Genomic DNA, 12,646 nt, shown 5'->3' on the forward strand with positions numbered 1-12,646 from the left:
CTGTGGGTCATCATCCTCCGCACTCTCGGGCTCACACAGCTGAGAAGAGGTCCCCGGCTGAGGACTCTGCAAAGCCTCCAAATCATCATCAGCCGGTTCGTTTCCCTCCTCCCCCACATCTGAGTCCTCCGATACATCGGACCCGGCTGTCGGACCCACAGGCTGGCCCTGAGTCACAACAAGAGCCAGTTTTTGACATATTGTGTGCAAGATACAATATACAATAATATAAATGTAATAAAATAAATAAATAAATAAAAATATTTAAGCGTGGGCATTTTATGCCTCAAGTGAAAATTCTGAGACAATATTCTGAGTCAATACTCTGCTTCTACAATGTTCAGCTTTTGCTTCCAAGAGAGTTAAGGAGAAAACACAATTTTCTCCAACTGTCTGCACCATTCTGATCTTTGCAGATATAGACACCCAATTGCTGAATAACTTCCAAGAGCTTAATGGCAACTTTATCAAGAACTTTTCTATGGTGCATTTCTTGATTGCTGGTTCTTAAAAGGCAGAAGCTGTCTTCAATATCTTCATTGTCAGTTCTAAGTCTGGTTGCTGTAACTATTGTCATGAGTTGATCTTATTTATTTTTAATTTTAGTCCCATTTTATTACTGTGCTCTTTGACCTTAATTACTAGGAACTGTAGAGCTATCAATATAAACTATACTAACATGAAATTTACTGCCATTGTTGATCTCACTCTTGTCTCTAGTGCATCAGCTATAACACACTACTGAATGACCTGATTGACCTGATTGACCTCACTACTGTTGACCTGATTTTGCACATGCAGCATGTGATAAGCAAACTGATTGGGGGCTTTACAGACATTTCTATTCTTCACATCAACCAATGTGAAAATCATCTGCCAATCACAGAATTACATCAGGAATGGGTGAGTCATCTCTAAGATTCTTCCATTACTCTTCTCCAAGGGGAATATTTTTCTAAGTCAGAAAGGCACTCAGAGAACAATGGCACTTAGAAGTTTTATTATCTTTCTTTCATCTATTAAACAGGCAATAACTGCCAATTTTCAGATTCCTTTCAGCTCTTTTTGGCAAAGAGATGGATAGTTTCCATCATTTCATTGTTTCAGTAGTTCAGTCTTCCACCAAATTGGTAAGAGCCATTGAATTAAAGCATTTACTGTACAGCAGAATCCCCCAATTTTTCAGCTTTGCAAACCGGCAGGGAGGGGGAGAGGGAATCGATCCACACAAGGTGTACAAGTGTGTGCATGCAGTTCCATTTGCACAAACAGTGTGCCCATGTGCCCACTGCTTCTGCAAATGGAGCACATGTGCACAGCTCACTCACATGAGTTGGGATGCGCCTGCACACATGCACATGCCACTTCGGCCAGGTTCCAAAAGGCTCAAGGTCCAATAGTGAGCTGCGGCTCAGGGGTTGGGGACCTCTGCTGTACAATACTGCTTTCTAAGTAGGCTAGTAATTCTGATAGGCACTTTGGTGTCCATCATTTTAAGGGATCTCGGTAGACTGGTGGCAAACAAAATTTGCTGGCAACTGAAGGTCAAGAGGCAGGGCAACAATAGATAAAATTGCCAGTGAGCACTGCTTTGATCCCACATGCCACTGATCAATTGGCTTCATGTTGATACAAATGGATGGCAAAATATAACAGATTTTATATAACATTCATTCATTCATTCATTTATATCCATCAAACAAAAATTAGTGTTTTTTTTTCTTTTTTACCTCATGAGGATATTCTTTAAAAAAGACAAATTGTCAATACCAGTTTAAGAGGAAAAACACTTCTTATATTTCTTTGTTTTGTTTTTTTTATTGAAAAGTTTTACAGTACATTTTTTAAATAGAAAAAAAAAACTCACTCACTCCCCTTCCCCTCCCCCCAACCCTCCCCTCCCCTCCCCCCTCCCCGACTTCCCAGAGCTGAATACAGGGTATAAACTTACAAACTTAGAAAAACACTTCTTTAATAGCAGAATAACGTAAGACTTTTCCACTTGTGGATTGGAAGTGAAACCAGGACAACATCATGGTGACACATAGAAAAAGATGTTGCCAGGTGCAGATTGATAGGGAAATGAACTTGGAGAAAGAATCCAGAATCCATTATGGAAACAGCAGATATAGAAGAAACATAGAGTAATTTCAAAGAGAGGGACTCCTAGACTCCCCCACCCCTGAAATCTCTTGAATATAAAAAGGAGCAAAGGGGGAAAAAACCCACCTTTGCTGACATATAGCCCACCTCAGTATAATTCTAGTCTTCCTGTAGAGCAGACATGTCAAACACAAGGCCCGGGGGCCAGATCCGGCCCGCGAAGTGGTTTCATGTGGCCCGTGAAGCCATCCTGGAAACAGTGAGGGAACGGTCCCCGCTGCCTTGGCCCTGGCCCAGAGACCCTCCTTCTGCCAGACAACCCTAGATCTGTCCCACTCCTGCCCAGGCCTCCATAGGCACCCTTGATGCCAATGATGTAGAGCTGGCCATGCCCACCCAGTAGGCCATACACACTCCAGCTGCGCCCACCCAGTAGGCCGCGCCCACCCTGGCCATACCCACCCGGCCCCTTGAGGGCAACCACAATGCTGATGTGGCCCTCAATGAAATTGAGTTTGACACCCCTGCTGTAGAGTCTGTTTCCTGAGCTGGTCTACTGGGAAGGGCTGACATCAGCATACATTGTATCATAGTTAGGTGTAAGTGGTTAAAAGTCCAGAGAAGAAACAAGCAAATATATGCATGTGGAGATAAACCATTTTTCCTTTGCCATATTATTTCTATGTTCAGCTTATTGTCTTTCAATTGTCAAGAGATTTCAATATCCATAAAGTGGTTATGTTTTCTGAACAATACAAATTCTAGGAATTAGTGTATCTTAGCAAAATATTTGCTGACATCTTATAAATAAATATATTTCTTTATTTGCAAGAACATTTGGAATCTTAGGGACTAACATTATCTTTCAACTGTGTTTTGAAAAAAAAAGTTTTAAAATGAGTACATCATCAATGATCCAGGTTTAGATAGAATAAATTATAGAAAGAAATGTTGTAACTATAAAATAAGAAATAAATTTATAATTGTATTAATAACTGCCGCAAAGATGACCCAAAGCTACTTCTTCGTATCTTTTTTCTTTCTTTTCTATTTTCTTTTTCTTTTCTTTTCTTTTCTTCTTGTACTTTTAGCTTTCCCATTGACTTCTTTCTTCTTCTCTTTTTCTCACTTTATCTTAGTTCGCATTAGTTTTTATCATCTTTTTTAAAAATGTTTAAAATACATAAATAAATATTCTAGGCTTTGTTGCAAGTGTTTATTCCTCTTTTCTCTCATGAGGATCTTGTAAAAAAAAAGACACTAAACTAGATCTTTTTTTTACTGAGCACAGTCACACATAAAATAATAAAAAGCAACATTAAAAGAGTAACAGCAATAAATAATATATATTGTACCAAATTATACATACTTTTCCCCCTTAAACATTAAGTAAGCAATCCTGTACATTAATTTACACCACTCAATAAAGTCCTATAGAAAGTTAGTCTTTGGGTGTTGGATGTAGGATTTCAGCTTTAAACCAATTACTCTACCTGATAGAAAATGTGTTAGATCTTTTCTGGGATTATCCCATCCCTTCCTCCTCCTATCACAAAATACAAAGACCTGCAAATAGAAATAGAATAACTGTGGCAAAAGAAAGCAAAGATAGTATCAATAATGATAGGTGCATTGGGTGTACTCCCAAAACATCTGGAACACCATCAGCACTGACATCAGTCAATTGCAAAAGAACCTTTCCTTGGAACAGCTTACATTCTGTAATAATACCTTTAACACCATCAAGTAATAACTTCTGCCTATCCCTGGGCTCCTTGGGAAAGACTCAATAAAAATGCCAAATCCAGTTCAAACATCTGGCTGATTGTGCAACCAACCACAACAATAAACTAAAAATCATATACCCATATAAACATAAAAATCGTATATATAAATTGTTTGCAATAGGGGGCAGAGGAAACAAGTATTTTACAGTAGAGATAAAATATGAGTGCCAGTGGTGCTAAGTAAGGCCAGAATCAGTCATAGCCAGCCCAAATCATAAAATATTATCTCAGTTAAAGAAGTTAAATAAGCTTATACTATGCCACAAAGAGGCTTGGAAAAACAGCAGCATTGGAAGGAAAACACGGGCAACTTTATTTCTTGAACTGTATTAATTAATTAATTAATTTTAAAAACAAATAACAGAAACATTTCATATTCTTAAAACAATTAGTTAATTACAATTAGATAAAGCAAATTCCAGGAAATTATTTACTCTAGCAAAATATTTGTTAATATCCTATAAACCAAAGTGTTTTTTCTTATCTACTGATGAGATTCAATGGAAGTAGATGGAAGATTTAGAATTCCCCATCTAATCCAAGGAGGATTAAATAGTATTTCATTCCTGATTTTGAAAGGTCCATTAGGTGGCAATTGTCATTACAGTATATTTCTACATTAACTTTGGAAGATTAATATTCTTTGATCTCTAACCCAAAACCTGGGAGTCTGAATTTTCTTTTCTTATCTCTCTCAGTTTAGTAAAATTTCTAACATAAATGCACTTGTTATATCCTATTGTACAAGATCTTGAACTCTGATATTTTGAGCCTTAGTGATGCCAAAGAAGTTGGCATCAAAGTGGGAAAGGGAAATATTTTTTCCTACTTTTAAGTTAGAGCTGCTAAAAAGATTCAAATTTACATGGAGTATATTAACAAGAAATTAACCTGGGAATAGTAAAACTGGCAACTTCATGAAAGTAACAAATGTCTAAATATGGCTCAAAAACATTGTATTCATGAAATAAACATCAGTCCCTAAATAATATTTTGACAAAATTCCAACCATTTCAAACTGCTGGCAACAATATAGTGAAGTCTGAGCCAGGAAAAAGGCCAGAAATAATTTGTTTTGGAATTTTAGATCTCCAGCTGCATTGATCCCGGAATAGATATGCAGAAACCCAAAATAAAGCAGAGGCAGAGGGGATTGTGCAGCTGGGCTGTGATCTTCCCTCTATTAAGTGGTGAGTGACAGTAAATGCCAGTAGTGCTAGACTTCAGAAACAATGGAATTGCTTTTGACCAGTATTTTTCAACCTTGGCAACTTTCAGATGTGTATACTTCAACTCCCAGAATTTCCCAGAATGCTGGCTGAGGAATTCTGAGAGTCAAAATCCACATATCTGAAAATGGTTTGAGAAACACTGTTTTAGACCCTCTCATCTTTTGTATAGCAGAGGCCAATTAGACTTGACTCTAAATTGAAAGTTAATAATAAAAAAATATCTGTTGAAAAGGTGTTCCTGTGTGGGACATGTTGCAACATTTTGTATTGTATTGCTTCTAATCTTGTTTTTTTCCTTTGTTGTAATTGCAGGTATCATGCTGAGAAAATATTCTCACCTGAAATACATTGTTATTGGATTATTCTTGGTGGTGGCTCTTATTACTTTAATCACTGTGGCTATCACACAGAATTTATCTTCCGCCAGGAACTGTAAAGTAAGTTACAGAAAACTTACCTGCTGAACTGCTGTGCTTCTAATCCTATTAGACACAAATGCAGAGCCCACATGAAGACTAAAATCAGATGTGTGTTAATGCATTCACTATCCCATGCTTCTTTTTGTTGGAGGCTCCAGGCAACAGTAATATCTCCTTTTCTCTTCTGATAGAATCCCGGAAGGATTGCCCACAATACAAAGAATGCTCTCAATATATCTTATCCCCTGCACACAAGTAACAGTTTTAGGTTTTAAGCTTCCTTAGTAGTACCACCTTATTCTAACATTTTCCACAGCAACCTTATGGTATATAAAATCTGCTAGTAAGTATAATTTAATGGTGGAACTAGTTACCAAGTTGGGTGGTGAACTCTTCTACACTGAAGGTCTTCTCACCAAGGCTGTATGGTCATTTGTCAGGAAAATTTGTCCAGAGTACAGGGTTGGGTTCAACAATATAAATGTCCCCCCTGAAAATGTGATTCTGTTTGTAAGAGAACTCCACTGTGTGACACTGTTCGCAAAGATACATTTTATCATCTTCTCTCAGTACAGTACCCTGAAATTTAAAAAGCAAATTTGTGAGTTTGTCTCTCCTGCAGTATGGGATTGTGTTGGATGCCGGTTCTTCCCACACAAATGTATATGTATATGAATGGCCAGCTGAGAAAGAGAATAATACAGGAATAGTGCATCAGATTCACGTATGTGAAGTAGAAGGTAAGAAATTGGAAAATTGACTTGACTGCAGCCATTTTTTGTTCATTCTGAGTTGCCGCAAGAATGGGAGGGGGTGTGGAGGATTTCTACTAGTCTAAACATTTTACTGTCCCGTGGATGAACCAAGGTCATTTCTGTCAGCTAGGTGGGGGTGTGAGCATTTGGTTAGAAAGCCTGCCAAACTCTTCTATTGGGGAATGTAGCTAATTGCATAGCACTGGGTGGGGAGTTCAACTTTGTAATATTGTTTCTCTTTGAACAGAACTTCAGATTTGGTTTCTCTTTTGACTGTGCAGACACTGTGTAACAAATAAACATGTTCTTTGAGGAAATCTCAAGCCTCGGAGTTCTGATTTATTTGGTCTATTGGTCATATATTAGTATTGTATGACATGCTGGCTAGGATGGGTTTACCGACAGAAGACAATATTTGTGGCCCAGGGTTGAACTGTAGGGTGCTTGGTGCTCTCTGAGCTTGGTGGTTTAGTAACAATTGGAACCTTGATGGACTTTTTGTAATAAATTAACCATCTCCATGGAGTGTGATGGACTGTGTGAATGAGGAAAGCAGAGGCTGCCCAGGAACAATCAGACAAGAGAGGCAGGAGCTCCCAAGGGCTTAACAGAGAAAGAAATCTAGGAAGGACTCACCCTATTTTTTTTAGTCCTTCAACACAATTAAAAAGTTAAAATAACTGTAAAATGCTGAATTTAAGCAATTTAATGGGAGTAGTGTATGTGTGAGATAAGAAAAGGGAAGGAAAAAGCACTTGCTCATTGTAAACCTGAACAATCTTTCACTGCTGAAAAACACCACATAAAATTATAATTTGTGTTCCTTGCAGTGAGTCCTAAACTCTGTCAAAGGATGTAGTTTATACTCTTACACAGACTTATGGGTCCATCAGATTTTTGCTATGATCATAGACCAACTTAAGGGTGGGATACAACAATAATTTTAAAAAACCTAAAAAGTAGAACAAAAATTACATAAAATAAAAAACAAAAATGCATTTTAAAAAGCTAATGTATGTATGTTTGTGTACACAGTTTTAAAAAAATCTGTAGGGAGGTGTCAAAACATTAGATAAATACAAAAAACATAAAAGTTAATATATGGCTAATTCAATCTATCATAATGCAAAACACTCTAATAATGTAAATTTCAATAAGGTTAATTTGAGGCACAGGTCATCATCATCTGATGGATTTTAAGTGCTGCTGTGCAGCCCAGCAACACTGTAACCTATTGCTATTTTCAATTAACTTGAGTCTGGCTTGTACAGTAGATACTGACTATTCTTAGTCTGAGCTGATCATGGTTATCCTGTCTAGGAATTACCATCTTGATTTAGTGGGAGGGCTTGATATCTTTAGTATACCTGATAATAATGCCAGCTGAGGTAAGACTTTGTAATAGGGTCGACTTTGTCAGTAACAACACATAAAGCTAAAAGTAATCCATAAACAGAGGTGAGGGTAATGGGGCTTTGCCAGCCTGAGGGAAACCAATCCACTTAGGAGGAGAAATTCCAATACGTAAAAGATGGCAGTGAAAAACCATGTCTACTTACTGGAGTAAGGAATAAAGTTAGTGAGGCCAGAACTGTTCCCAGACTCAAAGAAACTGTTTATAGCAACATGGATCAGGTATCAAAGGTAGGGTGTAAAAATGCAATGGAAAAGCCTAGAATTTAAACCTTTGAGTAAAGTTCTGTATCACAGCTTTGATTTCTGCATACTGCAGTGGAATAATATTATGTATTTATATGACTTCACTCATGTCTGCGCTAAAGAGATTAACCTTTCTGAGTCATGTCTGTGAGCCTTTTGCCAAGTGGACTAAGATCTAAATAAGAATTAAGTGGATGGTGTTAAGATTTACAGCCAGGTTGTCTGTCAACCTTGACAGTTGTCAAGATAATTTTTAAGACCTAAGTGAAATCTCTGGACCTGTTTAGTGCCAGATGATGAGTTATGAGATTGGAAGGTACTCCTATACTGTAGTTACTAAGGAACCATAGGTAAGAGCACCAGACTTTTCACAAGTAGATCAGAAGATGATTACGTTACCAGATCAAAACCACAAGGAAGTCTGAGAGGGCATGAGGGGAGGGGAGGGAGGGAGTGCAGAGAAGAAGGACAGATGACAAAAGCAACATTGCACTGCCAAAGGGCACGCTCCATCCTTTTGTGCTTGTATGATAATGCTGCACATACACATGAAAGGGGTAAAGTTCATACTGCAATACTGCTTTCATTATTTTCACAAAAACCTTTGACTGTACTCTCTCCCTTCCCCTCCCCCCTCTCATGTATATGCCTCTGTTAGACACGACTATTGAAAGAGGAGTTTCTTATTGTATAAGGACGTATTTAGCTGGAGCACAGAATGTTAAAAACATTAACCAGGAAAAATCTGATGTCAAAAAGGAATGGAACATTATAAGCTGTATGTTTTTGGAATAAGTGGACTGAAATGGGCTACTTTAAATCAGAGCATATGTAGGAGAGGACCCCCCCCCAAAAGGACCTCACACAGTATGTGCTTTACTGAGCAATTAACAAGATTGTCTCTATTAAAAATAATGGATACCAGATTAATGCCAATAATGTTCATACAAAGGCATGTACCAACTATAGATGCAACTATGGAAGAGGTTGACTAATTCAGCTTTTATTTTGAAAAAAAAAATGGATTAGTTAGGGGAAAAGATATTTCACACAATATACAATTCTGAAGTCAAAACACTTGAAAATATTCCGCTTTTCTTCTTTCAGGTCCAGGGATCTCATCATATTCTAATGCTGTGGAAAATGCCAGTGTCCCCCTAAAGCACTGTATGGATTCAGCAAAGGAGATTGTGCCACAGGGAAAGCATCAGGAGACGCCTGTTTACCTAGGGGCAACAGCTGGCATGCGGCTGCTGAGGTACCCTCGAAAAAGCAGCTGCACTTTTTTTAATGTTTTGTAGGGATGAGCTCAGAGAAAACAGGCTTTTAAAGTTTATTTGGATTGGACATGATAGGAATTTTTCATCAGTTTCCATGAGACGCTTGTATTTTGCAAGCCCGCTATTTGTGTATTTGGTTACAGGTGAATGTATTTCACTGTTGATTGTATAAATAAAGGATATTTCAGTTTAGCACATATTTCTGGATCTGGTGCAACAAAAAAGTTGCGTGCATTCCTGTTTCCCTGTTCTTTCAGCTTTATCGGTTTTGTGGATTAAAATTCTTAGCTAACAAAAGTCAGTGAGGGTGAGAATAGAAGGTATCTCCCGTATTTAAATTGTGATATCTAGAATTCTGCCATAAGCCACTGCTAAATTAGGGTGTGCCATTGTTTGTGGCACCTGTTCCACAGACCACTGCCTTCTTTTTATGCCAGTGTTGCCATAGTCAATAAAGGCCTTGAAGACAACCTCTTGCGGTAACTCCTACCTATAGCTCGTATTCAGAAAACAGAATTGCTTGTAAGTTCTTTTTGATGTTATATTATTTTAAGAATACCATATGAAAGTAATCAGGGAAAGGCTGAAGGGTTTAATGGAACAATAGACCAGATGAATCTTTCTCCCATCTTCTAAAAATTCATTTTGGACACTAAGTATCTTATTCTCTCACCATTTTCCAGAATGCCTTTTCAAGAAAATAAAATAAAATACGAGAACTGTTCCTAAGGAATTCTATATAATTTCCCTCTCTTTTTACACACAGATTGAAAAATAAGGATGCTGCTAAGAAGGTTCTCTCTGCAGTGGAAGAAACATTGCGTATATATCCCTTCAAATTCCAGGGCACCAGGATTCTCAGTGGTGAAGAAGAAGGTGCTTATGGCTGGATCACCCTTAATTACTTGCTGGGCAAATTCACAGAGGTAATATGACATGTCAGAAAAGCAAGTGATGACCAGGAATTCTCACTTGCTTTGGTTTTCTAACAGTCCTTTTTTCCAATTCTGTTCAGAGCTGCAAGAGATTATCAAACATTCAAATGAAATATAATCTAACAAATTCCACAGGAATATGATAGGATTGGAAGGGGATACTGACCCTAATCCCATATTACAGCATGATTGTTAGAGGGCTCTTACTTCAGTTGCAACTGATACAGCAAATGGGTGCCTAGAATTTTCTATTTTGTTCCATTCTACTTATCCTTACAAAGTTTTCATAACATTCCATTGGAATTTGCCTTCCTAAAATGTGAGGTCTTTATTCTAAATTCTTCATTCTGGGAAAATAGAGAAGAGGTTATATGACCATCTGGCTGACTGTGTGATATTGCTTAGGTCTAATATCCTGTTGTAGTCCTCCAGGTCTGGCTGTTATATCTCTCAGTCTAACTCTCCAATTTGTTCTTCTTGCAGTCTATCTGGCCAAGAGTATTTGCCCATACATTCTTCAAAAGTAGGACAACAGGAGCACTGGATCTTGGAGGAGCATCTACACAGATTACCTTTGTACCAGATCCAGATAAGATTGAATCATTCACAGATATAGTAAATTTCCATCTCTATGGGAAGGAGTACATGGTATATACACATAGCTTCTTATGTTACGGGAAGGACCAAGCTCTTCGCCTCAAGCTGTTACAAGATGTTCTTGTAAGTAATGGGTATCAATCCTTTTCTTAGATGGTGCATGATGAAACTGATACAGCCTGCTTATGCAATAGTTTGCTTCCTTTAATACAGGTAGTCCTCAACTTAACAACTACATTCGGGGCCAGAATTTCCTATGCAAGGTGGTTGTTAAAAGAGTTGCACCCTACTTTACAACCTTTTTGCTATCTGGATCTGTTAAACAAATCACTGCAATGAATTTTGCTTGCCCCATTGACTTTACTTGTCAGAAGCTGGCTGAAAAGGTCGCAAATAGTGATCACATGTCCCCAGGACACTGCAACCATCATAAATACGTACCTGTTGCCAAATATCTGAATTTTGGTGAGGTAACTGTGTGGATGCTACAACAGTCACAAGTGCAAGGACCAGCTGTAAGCCACTTTTTTCAATGCCACTATAACTTTGAACAGTCTCTAAATGAATGGTCGAGGACTGCCTGTAATGCAATTACAGTTGTATTCCTTTCCACTAGAGCAGTAGTCCCCAACATTTGTAGCTTGGCGGCCAGGCGGGGGGGAGGGGAACCGGGTGAGTGATGGGCCAGTTCCAAATAGACCCTGCCCTAGTAGTGGGCTGTGCCCCGGCATTTGGGGAGTGCTACATTAGAGGTATCCACAGGATAAGATCCAATGAAAATACATCCTTGTGATACAGACTCGATACTTGTGGGATGTGCTACATATGGGGCAGAGCTTGTGTCACAATACAAATCTGTTTTTGTCATTTGCTCCCTCTTAAGCCTCTCTGTAAATATCTTACTTTCTAACTAGCTGAAGCTAGCAAGATATGGCTGTGCTTTAATTACTTTACCCTTTTCTTCTGTCAAACTGAAATAGAACATACCAGTACATATTGTGTTGTATACAATAATTGGGATTGTAAGAGAAAAGCATGAGTCAGACAATATTCCTGCAGAACACTAGTTATTTTGTGAACTGGAAAAAAAACCTGGATAGCAATTTCTGCTGCTAATTATTCTCATACCCTTTTAGTAACACCATAACCATATTATACCATTAAGCAGCTTTTCCTTGTAATACTTATAGTATAAAATATGTAAGGATTCAAGGGTACAAATGTAGATTCAAGACAGGCATTTATTTTCTGACCTAGGCCTCACTGTTCCCCTGTCCAGGTCTGTGACTGAAGCCATGCATAATGTTACATCTACATACTTGGGTTTATTTAGTTTTGGCTTAGTATGTTTTTCCCCCCAATCCAATCATTGTGGATTGTAAGCCGTGGTTGATGGTGTAATGTGATAAGTGAATGTACTGGGACTCATGTGATTGCTGATGAATTTTTAAACTTTTTTAGTCTTCAACAACTGATAGACTCCAGGACCCATGTTTCCACCAAGGATATGCGAGGACACTTAATGTTTTTGATCTGACTACAAATCCCTGCACAGCACGTAACATCACTGTACCATATTCTCAGATCCAAATCCAAGGTGATGGGAATTATGAAAAATGCTTAGAAAGCATCCAGAGAATCTTTAAGACTAAAGACTGTCTTTACTCCAGCTGCTCATTCAATGGCATTTTCTTGCCTGAGGTGTCTGGAGAATTTGGGGTGAGTCTTTTTAATACATTGACAGCTTGGCAATGAACTAAAAGATTTCTGTGATGCTATTTCTTGTTTTAAAAGAATTCGCCCTATTATCTTCAGCAATAGTCTTCTGCCAGGTTGGAACTGCAAAAATAGAAGCACTAAAAAAATCAGTGTAATCAAA

General features: G+C 38.1%; 1 protein-coding gene across 1 annotated transcript in view; it reads left to right on the forward strand.

The window, feature by feature from the left end:
* The window catches only part of ENTPD1 (ectonucleoside triphosphate diphosphohydrolase 1), a 41,486-nt gene that overhangs the window by 22,854 nt on the left and 5,986 nt on the right, over positions 1-12,646 (forward strand). The window contains exons 2-8 of the mRNA XM_081329017.1: positions 721-903; positions 5,435-5,559; positions 6,164-6,281; positions 9,063-9,213; positions 10,002-10,161; positions 10,654-10,890; positions 12,229-12,486. Coding sequence (XP_081185143.1) covers positions 900-903; positions 5,435-5,559; positions 6,164-6,281; positions 9,063-9,213; positions 10,002-10,161; positions 10,654-10,890; positions 12,229-12,486 — 1,053 coding nt within the window. The 5' untranslated portion in view covers positions 721-899. The remainder of the gene's footprint in view (positions 1-720; positions 904-5,434; positions 5,560-6,163; positions 6,282-9,062; positions 9,214-10,001; positions 10,162-10,653; positions 10,891-12,228; positions 12,487-12,646) is intronic.

This window comes from Vipera berus (assembly GCF_964194415.1).
Source record: "Vipera berus genome assembly, chromosome: 5".
NCBI classification, from domain to species: Eukaryota; Metazoa; Chordata; class Lepidosauria; order Squamata; family Viperidae; genus Vipera; species Vipera berus.